Below are 26,989 nucleotides of genomic sequence, written 5' to 3' on the forward strand. Positions count from 1 at the left end.
TTGTTTATATCATCATCATGTGTATACGGTATGGTACTGTATTTGATAGGCCTTTTTGTCTGGCATGATGGGGTATGAGCAGGGGGAAACGGAATCAATTATAGGTTTCTTCGAAAGACATCGGTTAGTAGCGAATTTATTGATGACTTCTTCTCGTCCATGTACGACGTTCCCATTGTATAATACTCAAGCACATGTCTATTTTACCTATATATGTATGTACTTTACTGTTAACGCCCACATGGTTTCATCTATCTGGCTCACAGGACAGCATTGGGTATGTAACATCAATTGTAACATCGAATGACCACGGAAATATGCATGGAAATACAGCGGTGCAGGCAGAAAGAGAACGAATGAGTGCATGTCCGACATGTACCCAGCGGACACAAAGTTGGCATCAACCCGTGATCCCGCCAAGCGATTGAGCTCATGCAAGTACAACATCGTCCGCCTTGATGCGGGTGTAGGGACAAACGGTAGCGAGTGCATTCACAAAATGTCGAACTGCCTCTTTGCAGTAAAAGAGAGAGTTTCCGATGTCATTGACCCCTGACGTGCAGAACAACTTGATGGATCTTCGCCTGTGTCTGTGCGGGTTGAGAATCCCTGGCATGAGACATTCGGACATATTGCGTCAAACCATAAATCATGCAAAGCAATAATGCATACCAGAATGAAGTTCGTATGGAGTGACAACCAAAGCAAGAGCGGAAATGAGCGAGCCTAAATCCCAATCACACCAACGCCATACCAGTGTAAGTCTAGAATGTGACATATATTAGTTTAAATCTTATAGAGCCCCGCCAGCGGCATGGTAATTGTGGTTATCGCGATTAGACTCGGTCCCGAGCGAAGTCCAAGACCTCGCAGTCATCTTCAAAGAAGCCGTCATCGACCCCGCCACCCGGGGCCATGGCCGAAGCCTGCTTCTTCTTCCTGCGTGTAGTAATGACCACTTCTTCCACATTGCCCGTACTATTTCCCAGGCTGATTAGATTCTCCATTTCAGCTCCAAACCCGTGGTGTTGTTCATGTACCATGTCATCGTCTTCTTCGCTGGAGGCGCTGAACGGTCGTACGTGAAGCTTCGTAGTGGCTAGAGAGCCGCCGAAGGTCCATTGACCCGTCGGGACTGAACCCACGGAGTCGTCGGCCTCACTGTACACAAAGAGGTTTACCCTCTGGTCGGTGTGGAAAGGCTGATATGGTGTGTTTGTCTCGATCTCCGCCTGCGAAAGAGGCTGACATTTGAGCTTCGACGCTGGCGGCGGTCGTAGCGCCGCGGAAGGCAGAGCCAATGTTGCAGAGACCGTTGTTTCTGTGGTGGCGGCGGGACCCACGGTCATGGGACCGCAAGGTGTCTGCATATGGGGAGGCAAGCGGAACTCAAGTTCTTTGTTTCCGATCACCGATTGCACCTGCCTACTCTTACTGGGTGAGGTGGAGCGTTTAATCCTGTACAGGCGGAAGTAACCCCCATCTATCAGGCCCAAGAATGGCATTCCTTTATGGATGATCCATGTCACACGAGCCGCAACGGGGTCCCGAGAAAGATTGGATAGGTGCAGGCGATGTTCACCACCATGTCGGATGGTGTTGACCGTTTTGACAGTGCCGGTGGCGGCGGCCCCCATTGATTTACTAAGGCCAGCAGCAACCGCCTTGCCCCCTCTTACTCCAGCTGCAGAAGGCATTGCAAAGCCACCCACGGAGGGGAAAGCGGCCCCGGTGGAGGGAGTACGCCCCCTGACTGCGGCAAGAATGGGCTGCGTCTTACCGCCGACCATCTTGAAGGCTGCCGACAATGGATTCGCAGCCGGCCCCCGGTCGGGAAGCTCTTCTGCCGGAGCATCAGCAGTAGGCGGTTTCGCAGGTTTTGGTAGAGATCGTCGAAAAGGAGGCCATTGAAAGGCGCTCCGAGGCAAGTCAAAGACATGCACCGTCGGTTTACCCGTAATCACTGCGAGCTTGTCCCCAGACGGCGGACACCAGACCACGTCAACTATATGGGACGTGGTTAATCGCGGGTACCGGGCAATCTGCCGCACGCTCGGCTGCACAGATGCTGGATCGTCTGACATGAAAGCCCCGGCTCGACAGTATTTGGCCTGCATAACATCCCAAACATACTGGACATCTCCCTTTTTACTGGCAGTAAATAACATGAGACCGTTGGGAGAAAATGAAAGGAAGCTGCAGCCATTCGGCACCTGAAAAGTGGCCACTGGATTGAACAAAGAACTCTTGGCCTCGCCCTCCTCTAGCTTTCGCAGATCGAAGATTGATACCAAATCAGGTTCGGTAGTGGACACAGACTGGGTGTCCTGGGCATGGGTGGGAGGGAAGAGATTGTACCCCTGAGGTGAAAACTCCGTCAAATTAGGAGAGCGGCGTGCTGGCATGCTTTGAGCTTGCTCCTTATTCCAGTAATTGTTCCAGGCTTGTAGTCCTTGGTCACCCATCCACCGTGCACCTCGCATGAGCTCCTGGGTAACGCCCCGGGCTACCTTGCCGAAAAAGCTTTCGCCCTCTCCGACATCAGTAGCGCAGGTGATAGCCGGACGCGACGGGGGACTTCGAGTCTCAAGCCCGAACGCCTTCCCTTGCAACAAGGACGTCGGCACGGCAGCACGGAGAGTAGCCCTGTAAGTTGCGGATGGTGGGACAATTGCTAGCCATCTTCCCTTCAATGCCACGATAGGACTATCAGAGTTGAGAGATCCATGAGGAGATTCGGATTGAGATCCATCTGGGTCAGTCGAGCTGGAGGACGTGGAGTATCGCCGAGATTCCTTTGACTTGATACTGGTCCATGCCTTTCCTAGAAACTGATAATTGCTCATGCTGTACATGTAGACTTCCCCACTGGAACCGGATGCTACGACAACGTAGCTTCCGCTCACAAAGAGCTTGAGATTCCCGGCCGGTGAAGGAGCCAGGGCAGGAAGACCAGGTATATTGCCAAAGCAGGGAGTGGGCGGCGTGGACAGAAGCGTTGTGATGTGCTCGCCGGTCCTTAAAGAATACACCTCGACCCGTGTCTGGTAAAACCTGGTCTCTTCTTTCGGACGCCCTCCAGCGGCCGACTGTCTTCCAGTGGGAATATCATTTGCTTCCGAGCTATTGGAGGATGCATGGCCCTCATCATCTGGTTGAGCAGCGGGGCCGTGAATGATGACAGCGACATGAGGTCGGGAATGTATAGATGTGTCATTAGTTGAAGTGTTGCTCAGCAACTTCGCTTCAATTACGCGGCCATTGAGACCTGCCAACTTCCCTACAGGGCGCGTTTTTCGATCTTCAATGGCAAGAATATCCAAGCCGCCATCCGTGCCGACCAGGAGAACGCTACTTCCCATCCTGGAGGCTTTGGATGACGGGCTTATGATCGTATCGAACGCACAGAATGAATAACTACCGTCGGTTGCGGCCCTATTCTGGCCAGAGAACAGAGGCAAATCGATATCTGGCGCGCCATAGAAATGGGCCTGCGGCAGATGCGGTAGGGGTGCCTGGTTGTTAAATGGGCTACTGACGGAGTTGCTCTTTTGTCGGTCCACGGAGTGCTGTCTAGACACACTGCTGGTTGCGTAACCCCGCCCATAGCTCAAGGGCCTTGCTCCCGGAGGGGGAGACGTCGAAGAGGGGTGGCTGAATCCGCCTTTGTCTTGACTGGTGAGGAAGCCGAAGGGAGACCCACTGTTGAACTCGCCATCAACGGCATCATTCGGAGGACTTTTGCCATACGGGATGGACTTGGCCCAAGTACCGGTGCGGTAAGCAATGTCATTCTCCGGAGAGTCCCCCAGAGTGCCAAGGGCATCAAGTACCGGTGACACGATATTGTTGCTAGGTGGCGGCTCCAGTGTTGGATTGGGGCAGGACGATGGTTCAGCCTGTAGAGGCGGTGACGGTGACGGTGCTTCTGCTTCTAGACTGCATACGACGCGTGAACTCAAGTCAGCCAGCTGTCCGCCTAGATTCAAGATCCTTCTAGACACGTGGAGAGACTCAGACTTACAGGTCGTCAGGTGTAGACTTCGGGATTGCTTTGGCTGCTTTATTCTTCCCCTTGGTTCCGGTTTTCCCCTTTTTCTTGGTCTTTCCACCGAGATCATGCTCCAAAGTGGCTCGACTGGGATCTTCTGGAAAGGGGCTGGTGTCACCTAAGGACCGGCTCTGCTGGCGAAACAAATCGTCCGAAGCTGCCGGTGGCATTCAAAGGGATTGCCTCTCAGAGGCAATATGGACTCAGTTGGGGCAGCCGCTCTCAGAACCCTTGGACCGGGCTGAGAACGGAGGTTCTGACGGTGTGGTCGACCGGCAACGACACTCGCAAGGGTAGTATGGATTCACTGCCGGAGGAATCCCGTGGAGTTGTGTTCTATCGACCAGCAACGCTTATCAGCAGAAGTCTCAAAATAGCGGGTAACTGATGCTCCAGGAGGGGGAGTTACAGTTGGTTCCAGTGCTACTAATGTCGAGAAACAGACGTAGCAAGAGGTTTAGTTACAACGGCCGTGCCGGATGAACGGAGAGAACAGCGTATCTGGAGCGGAGATCCGTGGACACGCCGGAGGGTGGGTGTGTAAACACGACAGGTCGGAAGCACTGCTTATACCGCCTGTCTAGGTTGTTGACCACTTATAGTAGTCGGGGCAGATAGATACAGTGACGGATCAACAGACGCGTCTAGATTTGAGGTAACAGACAACCGGGAAGTGGTTGAAGTAAAGTAGAAGTTGTTCTGGCGACAGAATAGCAAAGGGAAGAAGAGAGAAGAGAAAGAGGGAGGGGGAGGGAACCGGATCAGGTCAGGAGCATGGATGACATCTCCATGGGTAGGCTGACTACGACGCCGGACTTATCTCCTATCAGTCACTTTTCCCCCCCAAAAGTCCATGGTAGTTTCCCCTAGTAGTTTTCCCACCCCCCGTCGTTCCTTCCCATAAGGTTCCAGGGCCACCACATGACGGGGCTCCAGTGATCATTGGCTACTAGTGGGGGATGCGGCCAGGCATGACCGTCATAACATGACGCAGTCGGGTAAGGTTCCTACATGATACATGGTCTCTAGTAATTAGATTGCAGATGGGATGGATCCTTCCCCTCTTTACCGTGTCTCTTCTCCCACGTCCAACTCCCACGTCCACCCATCCAGGCAGGTGGGTTGGGACCTGGAATTAGGAGGCATCCGATGATCTGCACTTACCGTACCGTATTGGCTATTACCCCGTAAGGCGGAGAACCCACGATTCTTACACACGCCATGGGCGCCTTTCCCCATTGGTCCTGAACTGCCCGCATGAGGGGTACCCTTTCCATCAAACACTGCAAACTTCTGGCGTCCAAAACACGGCTCAGTCTCGTCACGTGAAGGCCCTGGGCACGGCAGCCAGACAGCCAGCCACCACCACCACCACCACCGGAACGAAACAGAACATGTTGTCCCAGGGCCAGCTGGAACTGAAACCCGGAGCAAGTTGGGCCGGACCTTCTATTCATGGGTGGCCGTTTCCCTGGATGGGTCCCCTCCCCAACGGTCTAGCCGCCAATAGTTCTCAGACCAATCACATAGTTCCAGGCCCGGAATGCGGTAGAACCGATGCCAGATGTGGCTGGTTGCCGGGAGTGAGTCACGGGGCTGCATGGCGAAAGAGCACTGCCATCGTCTGTAAGGTCCCCCTCAATCGTCATCGGTTGGGACCTGCCCATGACTGAAAGATTACATGGTGGCTATGGCCATTTGGAAGGGAACGCATAGACTCGGCTAAGCAATGTATCCTGTTGCCCTGGGTAAGGCTCAAGAGAAACCAGGAACGCTTCACCCAGTGACCGGGCAGCATCCGGAGCTACGCTCGTCACTTGCCGTCGCCTCCCCCTTCCTACCTCACCACGCGGCACGCTTGCAGAATGCGAGGAATGCGGATGGTGTAATTGAACGCTGCGATGACAGAACAACCCAATCAAGGGGAAAGCTTGAAAAGAACAAGGACAGAAAAAACTAATGTTACATGCAGAATAAGATGATGCCACCTGTTTCGAGTCGCTATGTTCACCACCCAACTCATCCTCCAAACGCCACGTCGGTTTTCTTTTTGTTGGGAAGCTTAGGTCTTCTTCTTGGCCGCGGCCTTAGCCTTAGCTGCCTTCTTCTTGTTGCTGTTGATCATCACAATCCCTATGAACGTGCCAACCACGGCGGAACCAAGCAGAGTAAGGAAGACGGGGATGCGAATGGCCCAGACACGGGGAGGGAAGAGATCATGGAGAGGGTGACCCGGATCGACGAAGGGCTAGCAGAGTGATTAACAGTTGTCGTAGAAAAGCAATTATACCCAGGTGCGAAGACATACCATCAACAGAGTCCAGGTGGTGTAGTAAAGAAAGATCGCAGTAGCGACCAGGAGCATGGCGGATCCGACGATAGGGCCCAGCTACGGCGCAATTCAAGTCAGCGTTTTCAAACGTTTCCAAATGCTGTAGGGTAGGACGCGAGTAGTAATACCATAATGATGATGCGCTATCAGGAGAGTTGTGCGTGACAATTGCTGCGACGATGGCGGCTGGTCTGTTTGGCACTTCCTCATCCCATGGCGATAGTAGAGAGCGGCCGGCGCCAGCCTGGCGACTAATCTCTCACGTGACCGGCGACGCGCTAAGACCTTTCTTCGCCGCCTCACGCCTCATCCCGATGGAGCTCCAGGTCAACGTCGTGTTCTCTGCGGACATCACGACTGACAGCTCATTCTTTCCTCGGTGGACTGCAAAGGAACATGACTGACCCTGTTGTCTTGCAGTCGGCGGTGCGAGTGCCTACTCCGCCCCCAGGCACTTCCTACTCTCCTCAGGCCTCGGGTTCCCGCAAACGCTCACCTCCCTCTCGGTCTCCTTCGCCGAATCGTCGTCGCTCGCCCCCGGGTGATTCACTAAAAGACGGTGCGGATGCACCGCGCATCGATCCTGAACGCGCGATTGAAAGAGAGCGAGAGCTCGCCGAGCGCCTTCGCCAACATGAGAAGCAGGAGGCTGCTCGAAAGCCAATGACGGAGGAGGAAAAGCAGGCTGCGGCTAAAGCAGAATATGAGAAGCTTTTGAACATGCGATCGGGTGGTACCTATATTCCTCCTGCGCGACTACGGGCGCTGCAGGCGCAGATTACGGATAAGACCAGCAAGGAGTACCAGCGGATGGCATGGGAGGCTCTCAAGAAGTCGATCAACGGTCTCATCAACAAGGTCAACGTTTCCAACATCAAGTTTATCGTCCCGGAGCTTTTTGGGGAGAACTTGGTGCGCGGTCGCGGTCTGTTTTGCAGAAGTATCATGAAAGCTCAGGCGGCCAGTTTGCCCTTCACACCTATCTACGCCGCGATGGCGGCTATTGTGAACACAAAGCTGCCCCAAGTCGGCGAGCTGTTGCTCAACCGTCTCATTGTCCAGTTCCGAAAGGCTTTCAAGAGAAACGACAAGGCAGTCTGCATATCTTCCACGACCTTCATTGCCCATCTGTGCAACCAGCAGGTCGCGCACGAGATGCTGGCCGCGCAGATTCTTCTTTTGCTGCTTCACAAGCCTACGGATGACAGTGTCGAGATTGCTGTCGGCCTGACTCGAGAGGTTGGTCAGCATCTGGAGGAGATGAGCGGTCCTATTGCCCTGGCGGTGTTTGATCAATTCCGAAATATCCTTCACGAAGCCGACATCGACAAGCGAGTACAGTATATGATTGAGGTGTTGTTCCAGGTCCGGAAAGATAGGTATAAGGACAACCCGGCGATCAAGGAAGAATTGGACCTGATCGAGGAGGAAGACCAAATAACGCATCAGATCGGACTCGATGACGAGATTGAGACACAAGATTCCCTCAATATCTTCAAGTACGATGCCGAATGGGAGGAGCACGAAGAGGCCTACAAGAAATTGAAGGCAGAGATTCTGGGTGAAGGAAGTGATGACGAGGAGGACGACGAAGACGAGTCAGACGAAAGCTCCGATGAAGAGTCGGAGGAAGAGCGGAAGATGGACATTAAAGACCAGACCAACACAGACCTCGTGAACCTGCGGAGGACGATATACCTGACGATCATGTCGAGTATCGATTTCGAAGAATGCTGTCACAAGCTGATGAAGATCTCGCTGCCCGCTGGCCTCGAGCCCGAGCTCCCGTCAATGATCATCGAGTGTTGCTCCCAGGAGCGCACGTATTCGAAGTTCTACGGCTTGATCGGAGAGCGCTTCGCAAAGATCAACCGGCTCTGGTCCGACCTCTTCGAAGCTGCATTTGCCAAGTACTACGACACCATCCATCGCTACGAGACAAACCGACTCCGCAACATTGCCCGCTTCTTCGGCCATATGATTAGCAATGACGCGATTGGCTGGCACGTCATGTCGATCATCCACATGAACGAGGAGGAGACGACATCTAGCAGCCGTATCTTCATCAAGATCCTCTTCCAAGACCTCGGAGAACACCTGGGCCTGCCCAAACTGCAGGAACGCATGCGGGACGAGATCCTGCGTCCCAGCTTCGAGGGCCTCTTCCCACTGGACAACCCCCGCAACACGCGCTTCTCAATCAACTACTTCACCAGTATTGGCATGGGTATGCTGACGGAGGACATGCGCGAGCACCTAAAAAACCTCCCCAAGCCCACCATGCCCGCATTGCCCCAACGCGATGCCGGCGCCGACTCCGACTCGGAGTCCGTGGTATCTCACCCAACCAGCTGCTCAACCTGTACTCCTCGCTCTCGCTCCCGCTCCCGCTCCTACTCCTACTCTCGCTCTCCCTCCCCCGGCCGTGGCCGCAGACGCTCCGTCAGCCGCGGCCGATCCTACAGCCGCTCCGTGTCCGGATCCTCACGCCGCAGCTACAGCTACACCCCTTCGCGGTCCAGGTCCCGATCCCCGGCGCCCAAATCCCGCCGACGCTCCGTCTCATACAGTCGATCCCCCCGCAGAAGATCCTCCGTGTCCCCAACACCCCCTCCTCGCCGGACACGCGATCGCTCCTACGATTCCCGCTCTCCCAGACGCTCGCTCTCCCGGTCCGTCACCCCTCCGCCTCGCAGCAAGCGAGATACCCACGCCCGCCGAGACAGAAGCTACTCCAGATCCGTCTCCCGATCTGTCTCCCCTCCTCCACGTCAGGCTGCCGGAGGTGCCGCTCGGTACTCGAAGTCTCCTCCTCCCCGCCGGCGGGTCGAAAGGAGCGTCTCCGCGTCTCGCTCTCCTTCCCGTTCTCGTTCTCGTACTCCGGAGCGTCGTGCCCCGCCTGGTCGTCGTGCCCCCCGTGATGCTTCAGTCTCGCGCTCGCGCTCCCCTACCCCGCCGCGCGGTGGTGGTCGTCGTGGCGATGCTGCCCCTCGTCGTCGTCGCTACTCTGACTCGTTGTCTCCGTCGCGGTCTCCGCCGCCGAGACGGCACAGGTCTCCGTCTAGAACGCCTCCCCGTCGGGTGCGCGATTAGGGTAGGAATAGGGTGTACGTAATAGGTTATAGGGAGAGAGAAGAGTGCTTTTAGATGGAATTTTCTGCAGGGTATATGTTTAGGTTTGGCATTGGTTGTTCTATACCGGATTGAAACCAAGATTTCCAAGTTCAAGGAAGGGTTCTTTATTTTATATTAAATTAAGGATGTATTGATAAATACTCATTTCGCCTGGATGTATTGCAAACGGACACGAAAGTATATCATCAGTATAACAAGTAAGAGAAATAAGTGTTATCATATGGACTAAGTAGCAGTAGTGAACAGATTACTGCAGTGGTTGACATACGTACTTAGTACTGCTGTGACCGATGTAGTTGTATAAGATGGAGAGACATGGGTTTACAACTACTACTGTTATTATACACTGACATATTGGGAGACTATTTCAGTACTAATACTGAGTAGTTAGTAGTGGAAGATAGTAGTGTACTGGTTGCGAAACCTCCGGTTTCAATAGAGACATAATAGCATCCACATCATCTCTCTCTTTTCTATCAACCTGGGTATCTCTATCTATTCAACGTCATCATCATCATCATCCACCACTATATCTAATAGAAATCTATCTCTACTTTCATCTCCAACTCCCAAAACCACCAACCCCAAAGTCCTCTATCCACAACCCAACCACACTCCTCAAACTAACACCGAACAATCACTTCTCCCCCGCCTCCCAAACACACCTCTCACACAAACACCAACCTCCCAACGCGCCCCTCGCCCATTCCCTCCTCTCCTTGACATCCAAACCAATATCACAATAATGATTGAGAATCTCCTCATCCTTCTTTATCCCCGCCTCCTGTCTCCTTCTTCCCCCAGGAACCTCATCCCCACCACCAGCACCCTTAACCCTCTTCCAAACCGCCCGTTCACTCTCCTCCCTAGCCCGGAACGTAATCTCCCCGCCCCACTCCCACCTGACATTCGGATCACAAGAATGATTCGCCAGACACCAAAGCGGATGCACAGCACAGAGCTCCGGGCCACCGTCCCACGTCGAGAGCCGGCCCGACGCAGTGCCCCGGAACTTAGCGTACAGGGTATTCAAGACCCAGGTGTCGAAGCGGGGGAGGGCAACGTAGGGGTCTATTTCCATTTCTTCTAGGAAACGCATTGGTTGGAGGATATTGAGCTGGAAGGAAAAGGGGAGGGTTGCTGTTGGGTCATCATTGTCATTGCTGCTTTCATTGGTGTTAAGGTCGAGGTCGTGGAAATCGCCCCAGATGTATTTCACTTCAGGGAGATCGAGCGGGTGCAGCTCCTGGGTAGCGGCCATGGCGAGCGTGCGGCCCAGAAGAAGGAGATAGAGGTAATCGGCCTTGTCCTTGGGGTCGGGGATGTCTTTTCCGATGGATTCGAGGTTCTCCATGAGGCCGCAGACGGCGCCGTGGTAGATGCGCTGTGCGTCGTCGTGGCAGGCCTGCGAGCAGAAGATGGTATCTGCGCAGCCGTCGCAGGCGACGGGGGGGTTGGGAGAGGAGAGCTCAGGGAGAGGGGCGTTGCAGGCGTCGCAGAGGTCGTCGTGCAGGCGGTTGGTAGCGGTGAGGAGGGAGGATTCGCGGAGGATTATCTCGTTGGGGGCGATGTCTTCTTTGGCGAAGAGGCCGAGTTGGACGGAGACTTCGTCTTCAGCGGTGGTGGTGCCGTGTAAAGCGGGCAAGGCGACGGCGCGGACTTCGCACTTAGGCGCAACGTCCTTGAGGCGCTCGTTTAGGAGCTGCAAAGTCTCGGGGGACTTGCGGTCCGGTTCGTGCTCGTTCCAGGGGTATAGGACTCGGCGGGCGAAGCCTTGGGCGTTCAGAGCACTAGGGTTGATATTGGCGTCTCCGGTGGTGGTTCCTTGACGGGCTTCGTAGTTCTTCCGGATGATGGCCAGCTGGTCCTTGAGCACAGCTTGCGCAGAGGTATTGCGCTCGTTCTGCGGCATGTCCTCCAGGAGTCCTTGTCCACGCACGCAGAACTCAAAGGCATCGCGGAAACAGCCGCAGTCGACCAAGTTACGCACAAGAAGGGCGTAGACGTCTCCGATTATGGCGTCGTACTCATCTTGTGTGATGGGAGTGAAATTGTCATCCTCGTCGTCGTCCCCCTCCTCCTCAGTTGTTGCGGGAGTATCTGGTGCATCCTGAATCCGCCGTGTGGCGTGAAACTCGCAGCCATCGGGATCGACGACCGAGTCGAGCAGGGAGAGGGCGCGGTATGCGTCGGCGGATGCGAGATCGGGAAAGCCCAGGGTTTGGTGGACAAGGCCCCGTTTGTAGTAAAGGTGCGGATTGTGGGGGTCAGCATAGAGACGAGCGGTGATGTCCGCTCGGTCCTGTAGGGTCTGCATTTTCAATTGCGAGCAGCAATCGAGGTGGAGGCTGAGAATTCGAGGCGCAAAATGGGAAGAGGGAAGGCAAAGTGAAAAAAGCCAAAAATTGGAGGGACAAATGCGGGGGAATTGATAAGGGTCACGTGGTGATAAACTATAATTCCTAGAGATTGGAAGCCCTAGTCAGGAAGACGATCGTGGATTGAGATAACCGGCTACGCTGCTCTGCTGCTACACACTTGGTAAGAATAAGAATATCCGATAATTTCATTCAACTGCTTTGCTTTTGCCTTCAGGAAACGCCTGCCCATGGCTCCAAAACCGAGATGCACGGGTGTGACCAGAACTGCTGGGAAGCGACCGCGAAACAGACACAAAAGTGATGACGCGGGGGCTAGAATCTAATATTAATAACATCGACGAAGGTAAAGCTAGAGGTTAGAGGAAGAGAAGAAAATACGAATCCTGTCAACGGGTGCAGTCCGGGTAATAGGCCGCCCAAGACATCTCCCCATTAGTCCGGTCAAAAGGTTAGATCACATCACCTGAATCCAATGAGTTAGCTTGGCGGGGATGGGAGCTTTTAGAGATGATTTGAATCCATATTGCACATACATTGCAGCTGTTATCATCCAGAACAAGCGTAGCATGTTCGCCTCCTTCGCCCACCGTTACACCATGCCGTTGGTCTCGCAGGGTTGCCGCCAGGCGGGCCAGCATGTGCCTCTGTTTTGTTCGTTAACACAAGCCCAAAGCTCTGTATCGCAGCGGAAAAGCTGAATCTAGGTAAACCTACAGTGATGTATGCTTCGCTCATCCCACCTTGTCGATCTACATCGTTCTGGCTCATGATGCGATAACTATCATGCAAGCGCTTGCGACTGCCTAGACCACCAATGGTGCTGACATTCGGTCCCAATCCAAGCGTGTTGGCTGGGTTGTCAGGATCCAAGATGTTGATTCCACGGCGCGCATCCTCCTGAGCGCGTCGATCGGATGAAAAGACCTTGATGGTGTTGTCGATTCCCGAGGCCGCAATGGTGGGTTCATACGGGTGACCTGCAAAGGACCGTTGGCTTAAATGACCCTCAAATATCCAAATGAAATGCCCACGGTTGGGGATATTCTCACCTTGCACAACATTGACTACTTCACTATCACCCTCGAGGATGTTGACTAGCTTGCAGGTTTTCCGGTCCCAGATGAAAATGTGGCCAGAGTCGCTGCCGCTCACTACGTATTCGTCGTCCAGTCCAAAGTAATTGACATCCTTCACGGTCTTTATGTTGCAATGGCCCATGTAGACTCGGGTGTGCGAGGAACAGGGAACATCAACGTCCACGTATTCCCTTTCTCGGGGCTGGAGGCCATACTCCCTGAAGATATGATCAGCAGCCTCGGAGTCGTCACTGTCATCAGCCGAACTGCTCAGGTCTAGATCGAGCTCTTCATCGTCATCATCCTCCTCGTCTTCATCTTCGTCTTCTTCCTCATCCTGCTCCTCCTCTTCCGCTATGGGAAGGCCAACCTCATTCTCACTGTCATCATCGATGATATCTGGTAATTCCAAAGCAATTTCTTCTTCGTCGTCATCATCGGACAGTGGTGTCTGCACCCCTGATGACTCGCCTGTCTCTACCTCCGAACTCTCTCGAGTAGCAAGATGCGACCTCCGGAGTATTTTCAGATTAACATCGCGGATGGGCTCTTCCTCGACATTAGCTTCGAGATCATTTTGTGATCTCTCGGGTTCCACTTCGGATTCGGAGTCACTTTCCACCCTCGTACGCAGGCCACCAAAAGCCCGGCTAAAAAACGCAAAATTTACCCCGGTTCCGGTCTCCAGAAGGACACCACGGGCCACCTTGAAAACCCAGTACTGTGTTAACTGGAACAAGTCGTGGGTACGACTAGGGGGCTCCGTTGAAGTCCCATTGCGCATGTTGGGGTCCGTATCTACGAGGTTTTCAACGGGGTATTTGACAACATTGGCAAAGGCGGCCACGGCGTGGCGCTGAGTTGGGAAGAGGATACGAGCGTCATCATGTTCAAATCGCGAGGCGTCCACATTCACAACAGGTACATCCCCCGCCAGTCTCTGCAGGTAGGGAATCAAGACGGTCTCAATTGCATCTTCATCCGCATTCTCGGCTACCGGAAATCTGGATAGGTTACCTCGGGACGCTGCGTCTTTCTTGAAACCTGCCAGAAGAGCCTGGCGACCACCTTCTACAAAGAGTAGTATAGCCTTGATGAAATCGTATCCAAACTGCTCCTTATGATCGACCGAGCGTTCGAGCGAGGGTGAATGTATCTGTTGGAAAGGCTCCATGTCACGATCTACATCTCCGGGGGTGTTTTGAATTTCACCCCCTAGAACTCGTGCCAATGTGCCTGCAGCTTGAATAAACCGCCAGGAGGTCTGTCGGTTCCGACGCAAGGTTTGCTGGAAGCGCACAATATCGGGCGTAGGATTGACAGGGTATCGCCAGGTACGCATAATCTCATCCATCTGTGGGAGACAGATGGAAGCAAGGGTTAGTGCAGTGGAAAAGGACTCGGTGAACGGTGTCAGGTCAGCTTGATTGGAGGTCTCATATTCTTCGCGTAAGGACGTCTCCAGCGAAAACATTGCTTTACGGAGCTTGACCATGTCCTTGGCAATGTGCATGCTGAGCCTTTGCGCTTCATTAAGGACAGACAACCGCGACTGCTCCAGCAACCTTTGGGGGACCTCGGCGTGGTGTTCGGTGAGAGACGGGAGGGGAATGTCCTCCAACTCGCCATTGCCATAGCGGACTCGGAAGGCCAGCTCGCCTTCATCGGGTCGCTCTCTGGGTCGACGGCGAGGTCGAGTCTGATGGCCGCTGGACTGCGAGGACATCGAGGTCCCATTCTGTCGCTTACGCTTCCTAGTCTTAGAGCCTCGGCGCCGACGCGGGACCGGTGTCGTCCGGGCGGAGGTTTGGCGCTTGGACGCATCCTCCCTTGCATCCGGGCTCCGAATCAAATCGAAACTATATATGTGATCGCCGGACCAGCTGACAACCATCTCATTTGGGTTGGCGTCGCTAATCTTACAGGCAGTGATATGGCCGTCATCGCGCGTTTTCATTCGTTGCTGACCGTTAGGGGCGAACCTCCGCACACACCGCGTCGCCTGATCCATCAGCTGCTCACCATGACTACTACTGCCAGGCGAGGCACCCGGATCACCCCTCTCCGCCATCAAGTCGCGGCCTAGCATGCGCCTGTCATGGAGGAAGCAGTGAAGGTGGGCCCCGCCTAGCGCAATGTAATGTGGTTGGCTCGGGGAGCACGAGATGGTGTTGAGGTCGAGTCGGTGTTTCTTGTAGGAAATCAGCGGAGGCGGTACGTTGGAGTCGTCGTGGTCCTGTCCCGGTCGAAAAGCCATATATCCTTGGCCGCCTCGTGGCTTTGGGTAGGCGGACGATGGTTGACGCAAGTCCCATTGGCGAACCTCGCCATCTTCCGAGCAAGTCAGGAAGAGATATGGCGATGATTCAGTAACGATCCGCTTAACCCGATCGGCATGGCTGCGATAAACTCTGACGTTGGTATTCCCCGCATTTAGGTAGCGCGCATTGTTGAAAAAGTTGTTAAACCTTCGGCTCCGTGCAGATGCAGAAAAGGCAGAAGTGGCGTCCACACTGTTGCTGCCATTGCTGGAATATTCGATGTCAAAGATGCGAACCTGGGAATCACCGGCGCAAGTCACTAGAGTTCGATCGTTGGAGTGTGGCATAAACTTGACTGAGAAGATGTTCGCGCTGTGGCCCGTAGAGACGGTCGTATTCAGGGAGAACGGCGCGGTGGAAGATTCGGGTTGGTAGGAATAGATGTTCAAGTGCTGGTCGTCCGAGCCCGAAGCTAGAAGCTGGCCTGACCGCGACCAACTGCGCAGCGTCAGAAGCGATGCATTTTGCCAGAGAGGATCCCCCACTACAAGGATTCCTCCAAGTACTTAAATTAAAAACGTGGCGCAATACTAGCATACCTCAAGGCATTCACACAGCCCGAATGCCCACCCAGTTCGTTCACGATATCCAGGTTTTCCACCCAATCCTTGGATCCATAAATGCCATGAATGCTTGCGAACCGGGAGTCCTCTCCCAATTCCCGGCGCCAGATGCGATCATAAAGCGATTCCTTCATGGTTGGGACGATGAATAGGCGACAGATGGTGGACGATCAGGCGACTCGAGATCGAAGCATTGCGCGCAGTGGAAGTTTGCTGCTGCCACACCTTCAATGACGTCAGACTCAAACGTGCGCAAATCGCGTCGCAAAGCTCACGAGCGTAAGGGTAGACATAAGCTAGTCAGGAGAGGGGCAAGATCACAGTGCCAGAGGGGAAGAAAGGAAAAGAAAGAGGTATGGCTAGTAGGGTCAGTGTCAAAAGCGTGAGAGATTCCAAGAGGAAGAGAAGACAGCAAGACGAAAAAGGAGAGAGAGGAGAAAAAAAGGCTAAGGTGGTGACGGGAGGATGGCGAACGGTCCAGACATTATTATTCCCTCGGGAATTGACAAGTCAAAGGCATCCCTCAACACAATGCAATCAATCAACACCATTAGCTCGAAAAAACATCTAGGGCTGAAAACAGTGGCAAGCAGTGATCATCAAAGCAAAACATGAAAGAAAAGAAAGGCAGAATAAAAGTGGGGTGGGCTGTAGCGTACCAGCAGTAACTGGGGTTCGTTGGGGAAAAGAAGATGACGGTCTATGCAAGTTGACAGTGGGTAGTATCGTTGGCACTTCGTCGTACTTTTCTCCCGTTAATTGGAGAGTAAGCGGAAGAAATCAGATCGAAGAGGACAGACAGAGCGGGCACGAAAGAGAGTTGTTTTTAGAGAATAATAAAGAAAAACGAGAGACAGAAGACTTGCGGGAAGAACAAGCAAGCAAGAGGGGAAAAGGAACCACCAACTGCTCAGCTCCACCGGGCCCAGATTATCGGGGGGAGGAAGAGAACCACCAGTTCAGGTCACAACCACGTCAAGCACTGCATAGACTTTGGGACTCATCACTGTTGGTTCATCTTTACGAGTCGAAAAGAAAAAATTGAAAAAAAAAAAAAAAAATAATAATAATAATAATAATAATAATAGTAAGAAGAATGAAAGACGCAGACGAAGTAGATAGCCCCGAGCTAGTACTTTGCAGGACACATGCAGTATGTCTCCAATTTTGGGGAGAGGAAGGAAGAGAGGGAAAGAATTCCGGACGATACAGGACTGGACTTATATAGCACTAAATAGTTACTTACTACTGCTGCTACAGATAAAACTAACTAACTAACTAACTGTCACCTACTCCTCCATCCTACAGGAAAAGTCATCCAATGACCCTCGTTCCTTTCCTCCATTCTCCCACAGGATTCCCGAGCACATCTAGTCTTACCCATTCGGGAGAGTCCCCGATCGTCGATGAACCGAGTCGAGAGTGACTCCAATGCACAAGGGGAGGAGGGCCAGCGCCAGGAGGTGCATTAGATCCCACAGTAGTCTGTTGGGCTCCAGCTGCGAAGGTGTGTAGCTGAAGCGATAGGCATCGTTGACCAGACGCAGTTACACCGCTGAGAGTGGAGCCTGTCTGCCTGTTCAGTTGAACTGAGTGGTGGATTAGAAAGGAGGGAGGGGAGGTTACTACTGTTGGCTCTAGACGAAGCTTGACCGGGTTGACTAGGGTAGAATACCACCCGAGGGTGTCACTCCAAAAAAAAGTTCGAAGATCCAGAAGCATCAATCCCGTTCCAGTTCTGGTGATGCTTCGGAAAGACCAACGGCGATGACGACACCTCTCCCCACGTTGCTTAGTCACTGACCGCGCTAAAATGGGGAGTTTGGCGGATGGCAGGATTCAGTTGTATATAAACTGAACCTCGTGTCAGAAAGCCGGTCATCCCATCCTCCTACTCCCCGGTTAAGAGCATTTTACGCAATACACTCCCTGTCCTCCCTCTTACGCCTCGGAGAATCGATCGTCATCTACCCCTCACATTCTCTCAGGGGAGCAATAAAGAGGTGATCCATTACTATTTACCTCATCAGTGTCTATTCGCGAAGGGTGAGCCTACATCGGAGCGCTCCAATCCCAGGTCTGACAAATTCGGCTAGGAAATGGACCGAGAAGAACCTGTTTCCTACTCTTCTCCTTAGTACATTGGGCTCATCACCAGACACTGGAGGGTTCCACATTCACCCAACCGATCTGCACGGATGTGCACAGCGTCCGCGGAATAACACAAAGCAGAGCTTGATGTAGCCAGCGGTCAAATCAACCATGCTTGTCGCGAGCCGAGGCCTGCGCTGCTGTAGACCCTTTTCCGCGGTGAAACATGGCCATTGGTAGCACAGATTCACACACAGCGCAGACCGATTTTTTGGAGGGGGAAAGAACATCTTAGACTGTCATGGAACATGCAAGACAACAGATACCCCGAACACGGATGAGGGGATCTAAACCCAGGCCATTGCACTCTTTTCCTCCTCCCTTTCTCCCTTTTCGTCACAAGCGCGCGACAGGCCGCTGGTCGGGAGAACAGGTTTGCCCCGGCCGTGTCCCAAAAAATCAAGAATTAAGGTGGGATGGTTGAGCTTCTAGAATCTCAACAGGCCACGATAACCGGCCGTAGTATTGTTAAGCACCCCGAATGTTGTCCGGCCGCTGGCCAGAAGCCGGCTAGGAAGGGCTAGCGCAAAATTTTGGCGAATGATTTGCGCTCTCGTTGAAAACTGGACTTCTGCGAGAACCGGTTTTTGGGCCCTTGGATGACACATGCATGCCTGGCTATGCAGACGGTGCCTGCGAATCGCTCCCATGGTTCGAATCCGCTTACGCTAGTAGATCCGGCAGAAGCAGCAAACTGCATGCCATACCCCTGGGGAAGATAGGGTTTAGCATGGGGTTCAGTAACGGATCAGGTTGACCGCGACAAGTAACTTTGCAGTTCAACCTTCACTGCAATTCTTCGCAATTCTTCAGCAGACAGCACAAAGTTCATGAGTTCAACGACGGCCGTCTCCACATTCCAACTGTTGGGCGCTTCTGATCATGTGCCTGATTTGCAGTCAATTGCCGGGCCAGCTGACTAACCCACTCGCGCTCTGACTTTACGACGTCGCTTTCAATCTTACGGATCGTGTTCAGCTCCTCAACCATCATGCTGGCCATTTCCTCCAGACCCTTTGCTGTGCGGAACAGCGCGGAGTCGCCTAAAGGCCCCGGATCTCCATATCCAAGAATGTCCAAGCTCTGCAGCTGTCTCAGGCACAGTTCAAGCTTCATGACCAAAGCAGATGTCTCGTCCCGCCACCCATGGTTCAGAGGATCGATAAAAACCACCCGGTCCAAGTTGCGACCATGATGAAAACGGAATGTCCGGATCTCCTCGACTCTTTGGAACCAGACTTCGAATTCCTGGACAGCCACTGTGTGCCGGCCGTCCAAGTTGTCGGATAAATTGTAGACCTCCTCTGCCACCTGAGAAAGTATACGGATCTGCTCTGCAAAGCCTCGTTGTCCATTGCGCTCACGCGTGTTCTCAAGCCAGTGTTGCAACGCATGCCCGTTGAGCTGTCTCTGGTACTGCTTCTCATCGGCCAAGGCCGCTTGATAATCGCCTGCCACCAAATTATAATCCCTCCGTAGTCGTGCTTCCGCGGTAGTCTCCCATTCGTTGTGCTGTTTGCACGAAGACAAGTGAACCAAACTCAATTGTAATAGCTCTGTTTGTAGCGCCGCAATCTCCGGCCAAGACGAGGGAAGTAACGAAGAATCCGCATCCACGGCGGGCGGAGCTGCCGCTTGTGTTGCAGTCGCTGGCTTAGCCACCTTCTTTGGGGAGAGCGGTTGTTGATAAGTCGAGAGCTGAGCCCGTGACCGTACAGTGGCGGAGGTAGGGAAAGGCGAAGGAGGGTCAACTTTCCTCGGAGATTGACCCCCCGAAGGTATCACGATTCCCTGGCTGCGATGCCGCGCATGACCTCTAGTCACTGTCGGTGTGCTCGAGCTCGGGGCAGCAGGCTGTCTGAGAGAAGCCGACCGGGCAAGTCGCGGGGGCGGAGGCATATCAGTTTTCTTCGGGGACAAAGGCCGACCATTCTGTCTCGAGAGTGTCTCGGTTTTCTTCGGCGATAAAGGCCGTCCATTCTGCCTCGAGGGTATCTCCTGTTTAACCGGCGATGATGGACTCGGAGCAACAGTAGGCCTTCTTGACGAGGCAGATGTAGGCTTCAGAGGTGCGGAGGGCTTCAGCGGGCTCGGTCTGATCAGGCTTTGGCGACGGGTTATACCGGTATTCTCCTGGGCGGGCTGCGATTGCGGAGCCTTATCCGAGGCCTTGCTAGTCCTCTGCGCTACGCGGGGTTCAGACGGTTGTTGTAAACGAGAAGGTCTTGTCGCACGTCCCTCATCGCGAACAGGCAAAAGACTCTTGCTCCGAGTCACGAGGTTCTCGGTGCTGGTCGCAGCACTGGAAGATGTGCTGGTTGCTGATGTCGAGGTCGTGGATGCCGGCTTACCCGTTGTTGTTGTTGTTGTTGTTGTTGTCGTCGTCGTGCGCACTGTAGGAGAATTCTTTTTTGATGATGATAACAGACGTCAGTAGTGTTGGTAGAAAGGGAAAGCATGCGAGGGATGGTGGCTCTCAGGCGCTAGGGGTGATGGTGGAATGAGTTACTAACAGATGCGACACTAACCTGTTTGCGGGGCTCACGAAGCGAAAGGGAACGCGTTGGGATTGGCATGATTGCTGAAGATCAAATCATATGTGTGTGACATTCGACTAGGTAGCTATCAGATCAGTCCAAGATGGGGCCTCGCCGAGGGGAATAGATACGCTGCCCGGAAACCGTCGTTGTAAATAGACGAGGCCTGAGCTCAGCTGAGGACGGCAGGTCCGTGGTTGCCCGTCTTGCGGTGAAGTTCCGCTTCCCCCAGGGCAAAGCTTGGCACTGCGTCAGGTGGATCGAGCGCATCTGCATGGACAGCTATCATTCATTCACTCCCTACACCTATCTACATGGATACTTCAGAGATAGGTGAAATTGCATCTCACTAATTAGTACTAGAGACAAATAGCTGGAATGATGATTACAGGATCACCGTCAATCGTTCAATTAAGACCCGTCCGTGATATCAGAAGGATAACGATAACACAAACTTTTGGCAAGTCTAAAAGAAACTCTCCAACAGATAGAAGATAAGAGGCAATGAACACTTCATCCAGCCTTGAACGTACGTGTTCCTGAGCCGTCCCCCCCTTGCTCTGGTAATACAGGTGGTCGAATGACAGTAAAGCCCAGGGGCCCATTTTGAGATTAGTTGAATCCTTCCGTAGCCTCGCCATGACTCTCTCCTTATCCTTCACCCCAGCCATCATATCGAAGTAGTTTCGTACCATTTTCTACCCATAAGTTACAGGCTTCCACGTCGGGGGAAAGCGACTCCCTCCACAGCCGCATTATCGGTGAACCAGCTCACCTTCTCGCCACCACCCTGGTTGACGAGAGTGGAGGGCAGGTCTCTCCCCTCCTCGGCGTCGAAAATCTGCTTCATGATATCCTTCTTTCCACCGCCAGTAGCAACAAAGGCGATGTTGAGGGCATGCGTCACCACGGGCAAAGTCAAGGTAATGCGCTTCGGGGGCGGCTTAGGAGAGTCGCTGATGGCAGCCACCCAGGCATCCTTCTCCCGCAGCAATTCGTGTCCGGGGAAGAGACTGCAAGTGTGGCCGTCGGGGCCGCACCCCAGAAGGATTAGATCGAAAACGGGCAGCTTGACGCTATCCTTGGCGGCAAAGGAGCGCATCAGCTCTTCCTGGTACAAATCCGCCAGCTCCTGCGGGTCTTCATCGTTGACGTGATCGGCGTCGATCGTGTGCACGGTCGGGGCACCCAGCTCCGAGGGAATCTTGTTCAGCAGCTCTTCCTTTAGCAGGCGGTAGTTGCTGTCTTCGTGATCGAGGGGCACGGCGCGCTCATCGGCAAAGAAGATGTCCCACTTGGAGAACTGAGCGGTATCTTCGGGGGATCCATTTCCAGGGGCCAGTAGAGCTTGGGCGAGAACTTTTGGAAGGGAGCCACCAGAGACTGCGACGCGGAATGTGCTGTGACGGCTGAGGGCCGAGTTCTGACACCGCAGGACGTAGGGCCTCAATTGCTGGGCCAAAGCGTCGTTGCTGAGGAAGCTGTAGAGGTTGGGGGCAGATCCGGCCATTATTACGGCTAGATAAGACGTGGGTGAGATGAAAGGTGAGGGGGGAGATGTAAGATGGGAAAATTCACGAGTTGTAAGAAGAGAAGGAAGTGTAGTAGTAGTAGTATTCTCGGTCGCTGGCTAGCTAGTGGTGGTGGTGGTTGTGGTTTTCGGTCAACAGCTTCAGGCGGGGTGTGGCGGGGCAGTAGAGGAGACGCTGGAAAGACTCCGTACCTGCCGAAAGCGAATCACAACCCGGGCGCAACTGGGAACACGTTCCTGCGCCATCCACAGGCCAGTCCAGGAAACCCCCATCATCATTATTATTGTTTTTCTTACAGCATCATGATGTGAAAAGCATTATTCCTTGGGAGATAGGGAAGAAGAGGGGGGGGAAACCCAATCTTCGTCAGGAAGACGCTAGTGACGGTCGCTTCCCATGGATTGACGAGTCACTCGTTACATAGTCGGTTTGTCAGTTGATACTGCGGTTTGTAGTCTAGATAGTCTAGAATTGCGCGATGGTCAGTTGGGGGGGGAAGATCTGGTAGTCCCAGACCCTAACCATGACGTCGTTGTTGATGCCATACACGGGGGGGTGGGAAGGGAAGCTCTGTTGCAGGAACGAGCTCAATGGACTGTAACCCGCTCGACAAGAGGAAGTCTTATCTCGACCCTCAGGCTCGGATATTCGGCGAGGTTCTCTCTCGCTCGTCTTATGCCCTCATCCCACCTCGGAAGTTTCTGAAGAGACGGGAAAACTGAATAAGACACCACTGTTCATGAATTGCGGATATTCCCTGTTTTGATGCCTCGTCCGTTCCTGGTCTTTCAATGGAGGGGAAGGAAATACGAAAGAGAACGGATGCATGTGAGATGATGTCACCGTAACGTCTCGCTGTCTCGAAGCAGCAGGAACTGGGAAGCTTCATCTGCTGACGAGATACTCTCCTACTACGACTTGCTAACTATCCACTTCTGAACTAGTCTAGTACAGAGTGTTGCTAACTAAATAACTAACTAATTAACTAGTGAATTACCGCTGCACTGTGACTAAAGCCTTACCGATGGTGATTGGCAGTGTTGGACCCTCGGCGGTTGAACACCACCACTCAAGATGGAAAGAAGTTGCAAAGTAACTAGATAGGACAAGTCGTAGGCACTGACGTTTTAGTCCTCGTGCATTACCGCCAACGGGGTGCGGACCGGATGCTCACGCGCGATTACACCATCCTGCAGATGCCAGAGGAGAGTCCAGCAGTAGGATGACCTCCATAAGGCGATGCTGGCACCCGGTGACTACCCTAAACTAGCGGTATCAGTGCATCGGTGCAGGTCGGCACCACGGCAATGGCCCTCTTCTTTTTCCTTCCGTAAGAGCCTGAAGAAGATGTGGAAAGGCCCGGAAGTCAAGCAAGCTATCCTCTGAATCGCCATGGAAACAGAAAGAAAAGCGGCCCTCTTGAGAAAGAAGAATACATGTGCCTGACTTCCGCAACACCCGGTAGCGATCGTGAGTATGGTATCAATCTCAATACATACATTGTTTCCATACGGCCAATGCATGGGTCCGGGGTGATAGTTTTACGCACGGTAAAGTATGCAGGTTTACTTCTTTTGTCTGAGGCCGTGATCCTAGTCCCAGAGTACGTCAAAATTCCCATAGGCCATTACTCGTGGCTATGTCCGTTTGACAGAAAAAGACGCATGGGCAAGGCATATCAGGTGACACGGACCTGCCGTGCATCGTTCCCTCTGCACCAGACGACCTGTCTTTCCAGTCCCCGTATGCACAATTGGAAGACTATAGGATGTGGCTACTGGTTATACTGCTGCATCTGGAGCAGCAGCCAGCATCATCCTTTCCAAAGTGGGGTTGAAGAGGGGAATGAAGTACAGGTGGAGTGCTGTATGGATTGCTAGGTACAGACAGCAAAGCGTTCCGGGGTGGTGGTTGGTGGTTGGGGTCACCAAAGTGAACATCCGACCTAAAGTCCATAGCTGTCATCATTCCCATTCTTGGCAATTAGCCGTGATGCTGGGATGGACAAGGCATCTAGTAGTCTGTAGTTGCAGGGCCATCGCGGATCGGCGAATTACCGGACACTACGAAACTAGAGAGAGATCAACAAAAATAGCACAAGAATCTTACCCCGTATATAAGCAGAAAATGCCTCAAGGATCTCACGGTCCTCAAAACGCACACGCACGAAGGAAAAAGGAGTCAAGCATCTGCGATGCTGGACGCCGCAGGCATGGATCCGAGGCCAACTAGCTCACTCCGTCCCCTCCCCCAAATGCATGGCAGGGTAGGGGAACGGGAGTAGGGATTCGGGGTTTTCGGCTTGGTTTCCCTTTCCCCACTGTGAAGGAAGAAGAAATCGACTGCAGCTAGCTCGCTAGCCACACTTACCAAGACAAGCCGGCTTTAGCTGGGGGCACCCAAGCGCAACTCAAGACACGAAATGAATCAGGTATTTTTGCACCAGCATCCAGCAGCCAGCCTGCTGGCGAGGGAAAGAAAAAATGGATCAGACCATCCGCTAGCCCCCGGGGTGCAGCAACGACAACGACGGCGCAGAGTGAGAGCACGGAAACGGGTTCCGTTGAAAGCCGAGTGACGGGCGATCAAGGAATGTCCACTGCGCCCGGATGGATAACTCAGAAGGGTTGGTGCTACTCATTAGTTAGGCAGCTGGGAAAGGCCCGAGCCGGTAGAACATTCCTATGGTCCGTATGCCTACACCGATATTGCATCAGGAAGATGAAATTGTCCAAATGCCTTAAACCGGACAACATGGATCGACTACCCGATAAAACCTGCGAGGAATGATGGACATGGCGACTGGAGGGGGTCCTTTCATGTCTGACAGAAGAGTCTGAAACGCCCGGGGTGGAGCCCGTAACCGCCTCGCGAGTCACGGTATGCAACACAGCCGCAGGCCTTTGCACGAGGCTGAGGTAATATTAGCAAATGGTGGGTTCATGCCTGACCTTTGTACGGAATACTTTGATGGTAAATTGACCAAAAGGGACCTTTTTGAAGGATGAATAATCGACAGGGTTCTGGTTGTCATGGAGAGATCATGATGATGATAGCTACGATCCATGGTCTGCCAATCGCAGACTGCAATCGATCTTCCGGAAACATGACCATGGTAGATTCCTGGTAGCGCCGTACTTCCGACAGCCTGGGAGACCCGAGAAAGGTATCATGGTTCACCCACTCAGCATCGAGTTTGAGGACTGACACTTGTTCAATGGAGGTTTAGCTGGGTTAAGCAGTGACAGGCAGCCACAGAAAAAAAAAAAAAAAAAAAAAAAAAAAAAAAAAAAGATTGTGAGAAAAATGACCCTGTAGGTCCTACAATATACTAAAAAATAAAAATATCTATGGGAAAAAAAAAAAAAAAAAAAAAAAAAAAAAAGAAAAAAGGAACCAGGGCACCAGGGTACCCCATGGTCCGCCAAGGTGAAAATGGTCCACTTAGTATTCTCATTCTCAATTTTCACCTTTTTTTATATGCCCTCGCAAAAATTCCAATAGACCCATATCTCGTGCGCTGTATGGACTCAGCATGACTAAGGCATGAAAGACAGTGGGAACGGAACGGTGGAGGTGGTGGAGGTGACCAGCGAGGGCGAACCGATACGCCGATTACCGGCCGTTCGGGCTCTCATTTGCTGAACCACAAGTACAACAAGGCCACGAGTGTTCCTGAGGGAAGAGGAGAATGGCAGATCGAAACCAGTACCCAACCGTCCAGGTGATCGCCCCGGACGACTCCATCCACCAGGATCAGTCATGACGACACGACCCTCGGCTTTGGGAGCGAAGCACCAACGAGAGGGAGAAAAGCGACGATGGGCGGACGAGGGGTGGTTGACGCAGCCAAACCAAGCCTCGCTGGCCTGCATGTGAGGTATAGGCACGCGTAAGTAAAAGTACAGTTAGTTATAGGCTGGTGATGATCTAGTATTTAGGTCAGTCCTGTGGCAGCTGCACTATTAACAGAGCCAGAATAAAATCAGAACCCTAGAGACTACATACGTAAAGTAGTGGCTTGTAATCTATGCAGGATACTGGGCATTGCTTGACAATTGACCGACAGGACAGTTGAAAGTCAAAAAGTAAAATATAATAAAGGACAATGAATTAAGATCACATCATTATTGTCGACCGATCTCTAATCGATCGACTCTACTGGTCCCCGAAGAACCATAATGCGACCGGGAAGGGCAGGAAACTCAAGGCAGGAAAAGAAACGGGTTCAGTCAACGCACCACTGGATGGTGTCTGTAACCGTCTGGTAACTTCCAGCATGCCCTGGTACCTCCAGACGACCCGGAACTGAAATTACGGCCAAGCTGTGAGACAAAACCCGACCAGAGCAGAGCAGAGCAGAGCAGAACAGGACAGGACAGGACAGGACAGGACAAGACACACAACTTCCCCCCCTCTCAACAGGTTCAAGTCATAAGAGTCGGCCACCTCTCATGTCATGGCATGTCGTCGTTCTACAACATTCTGAGACCAGGATATTGACATCGTCATTCCATCGCAGAGGCATCCGGCCTACATACATGAAGGACTGATCCTCGCCTTCCCTCCTCCATCTCTCATGGTTGACATCCTCCAGATTCAACTCTGAAACTGGCATCCACATTCCGTGCAGCAGCAGCAGCTTTCTCCCAAGAACTATCGGCTGCCTTATCCCTCAATCGGTATTAATTGCTAGCCTCATTCTTATTACTAGTCTCTTGAAGTTCGACCGTCCCCCTGTCTTGGGTCGATTTTATTTTTAAAAGAGAGACAAAAAAAATCACTATTTTTTATATATATACTTTTTTTGTTTTTTATTTTTTTTACATTTTCGTCTATTTTTTTTTTTTTTTTTTTTTTTTTTTTTTTTTTTTTTTTTGATCGATTAGAATTTATTTTTTCCTTTTTTT

General features: G+C 52.7%; 10 protein-coding genes across 10 annotated transcripts; 1 reads left to right on the forward strand and 9 right to left on the reverse strand.

The window, feature by feature from the left end:
* Positions 1–129: 129 nt before the first annotated feature.
* BDQ94DRAFT_107127 (uncharacterized protein) lies at positions 130–664 on the reverse strand. The gene has a single exon (XM_026763485.1). It carries the CDS (start codon positions 490–492, stop codon positions 208–210), a length of 285 nt encoding a protein of 94 aa, XP_026630274.1. The 5' UTR covers positions 493–664; the 3' UTR covers positions 130–207.
* Positions 665–705: 41 nt separating this feature from the next.
* On the reverse strand, positions 706–4,922 carry BDQ94DRAFT_107118 (uncharacterized protein). The gene is made up of 2 exons (XM_026763484.1): positions 4,025–4,922; positions 706–3,939 (listed from the first exon to the last, which is right to left on the reverse strand). The coding sequence occupies exons 1-2, from the start codon at positions 4,219–4,221 to the stop codon at positions 837–839; spliced, it is 3,300 nt and encodes a 1,099-aa protein (XP_026630275.1). The 5' UTR covers positions 4,222–4,922; the 3' UTR covers positions 706–836.
* A 763-nt stretch (positions 4,923–5,685) lies between these two features.
* BDQ94DRAFT_137793 (dolichol phosphate-mannose biosynthesis regulatory protein) lies at positions 5,686–6,589 on the reverse strand. Its single transcript, XM_026765117.1, has 3 exons — positions 6,512–6,589; positions 6,360–6,440; positions 5,686–6,299 (listed from the first exon to the last, which is right to left on the reverse strand). Exons 1-3 carry the CDS (start codon positions 6,512–6,514, stop codon positions 6,114–6,116), a joined length of 270 nt encoding a protein of 89 aa, XP_026630276.1. The 5' UTR covers positions 6,515–6,589; the 3' UTR covers positions 5,686–6,113.
* Positions 6,590–7,592: 1,003 nt separating this feature from the next.
* On the forward strand, positions 7,593–9,688 carry BDQ94DRAFT_137795 (MA3 domain-containing protein). The gene has a single exon (XM_026765118.1). The coding sequence runs from the start codon at positions 7,644–7,646 to the stop codon at positions 9,474–9,476; it is 1,833 nt and encodes a 610-aa protein (XP_026630277.1). The 5' UTR covers positions 7,593–7,643; the 3' UTR covers positions 9,477–9,688.
* A 128-nt stretch (positions 9,689–9,816) lies between these two features.
* BDQ94DRAFT_107147 (putative MYND domain protein) lies at positions 9,817–11,879 on the reverse strand. The gene has a single exon (XM_026763486.1). The coding sequence runs from the start codon at positions 11,833–11,835 to the stop codon at positions 10,156–10,158; it is 1,680 nt and encodes a 559-aa protein (XP_026630278.1). The 5' UTR covers positions 11,836–11,879; the 3' UTR covers positions 9,817–10,155.
* Positions 11,880–12,287: 408 nt separating this feature from the next.
* On the reverse strand, positions 12,288–16,103 carry BDQ94DRAFT_107159 (WD repeat-containing protein). The gene is made up of 5 exons (XM_026763487.1): positions 15,836–16,103; positions 12,949–15,734; positions 12,614–12,876; positions 12,433–12,543; positions 12,288–12,362 (listed from the first exon to the last, which is right to left on the reverse strand). Exons 1-5 carry the CDS (start codon positions 15,991–15,993, stop codon positions 12,354–12,356), a joined length of 3,327 nt encoding a protein of 1,108 aa, XP_026630279.1. The 5' UTR covers positions 15,994–16,103; the 3' UTR covers positions 12,288–12,353.
* Positions 16,104–18,749: 2,646 nt separating this feature from the next.
* BDQ94DRAFT_107180 (uncharacterized protein) lies at positions 18,750–20,759 on the reverse strand. Its single transcript, XM_026763488.1, has 2 exons — positions 20,539–20,759; positions 18,750–20,416 (listed from the first exon to the last, which is right to left on the reverse strand). The coding sequence occupies exons 1-2, from the start codon at positions 20,584–20,586 to the stop codon at positions 18,839–18,841; spliced, it is 1,626 nt and encodes a 541-aa protein (XP_026630280.1). The 5' UTR covers positions 20,587–20,759; the 3' UTR covers positions 18,750–18,838.
* A 497-nt stretch (positions 20,760–21,256) lies between these two features.
* Positions 21,257–22,057, reverse strand: BDQ94DRAFT_167323 (6-phosphogluconolactonase; the record flags this gene model as incomplete). The annotated part of the gene is made up of 1 exon (XM_026770777.1): positions 21,257–22,057. One exon carries the CDS (start codon positions 22,055–22,057, stop codon positions 21,257–21,259), a length of 801 nt encoding a protein of 266 aa, XP_026630281.1.
* Positions 22,058–25,471: 3,414 nt separating this feature from the next.
* BDQ94DRAFT_137808 (uncharacterized protein) lies at positions 25,472–26,524 on the reverse strand. Its single transcript, XM_026765119.1, has 2 exons — positions 26,088–26,524; positions 25,472–26,009 (listed from the first exon to the last, which is right to left on the reverse strand). Exon 2 carries the CDS (start codon positions 25,952–25,954, stop codon positions 25,619–25,621), a length of 336 nt encoding a protein of 111 aa, XP_026630282.1. The 5' UTR covers positions 25,955–26,009; positions 26,088–26,524; the 3' UTR covers positions 25,472–25,618.
* BDQ94DRAFT_137810 (uncharacterized protein) lies at positions 26,435–26,918 on the reverse strand. The gene has a single exon (XM_026765120.1). The coding sequence runs from the start codon at positions 26,701–26,703 to the stop codon at positions 26,512–26,514; it is 192 nt and encodes a 63-aa protein (XP_026630283.1). The 5' UTR covers positions 26,704–26,918; the 3' UTR covers positions 26,435–26,511.
* Positions 26,919–26,989: the final 71 nt, after the last annotated feature.

Source organism: Aspergillus welwitschiae (genome assembly GCF_003344945.1).
Source record: "Aspergillus welwitschiae strain CBS 139.54b unplaced genomic scaffold BDQ94scaffold_5, whole genome shotgun sequence".
Taxonomy (NCBI): Eukaryota; Fungi; Ascomycota; class Eurotiomycetes; order Eurotiales; family Aspergillaceae; genus Aspergillus; species Aspergillus welwitschiae.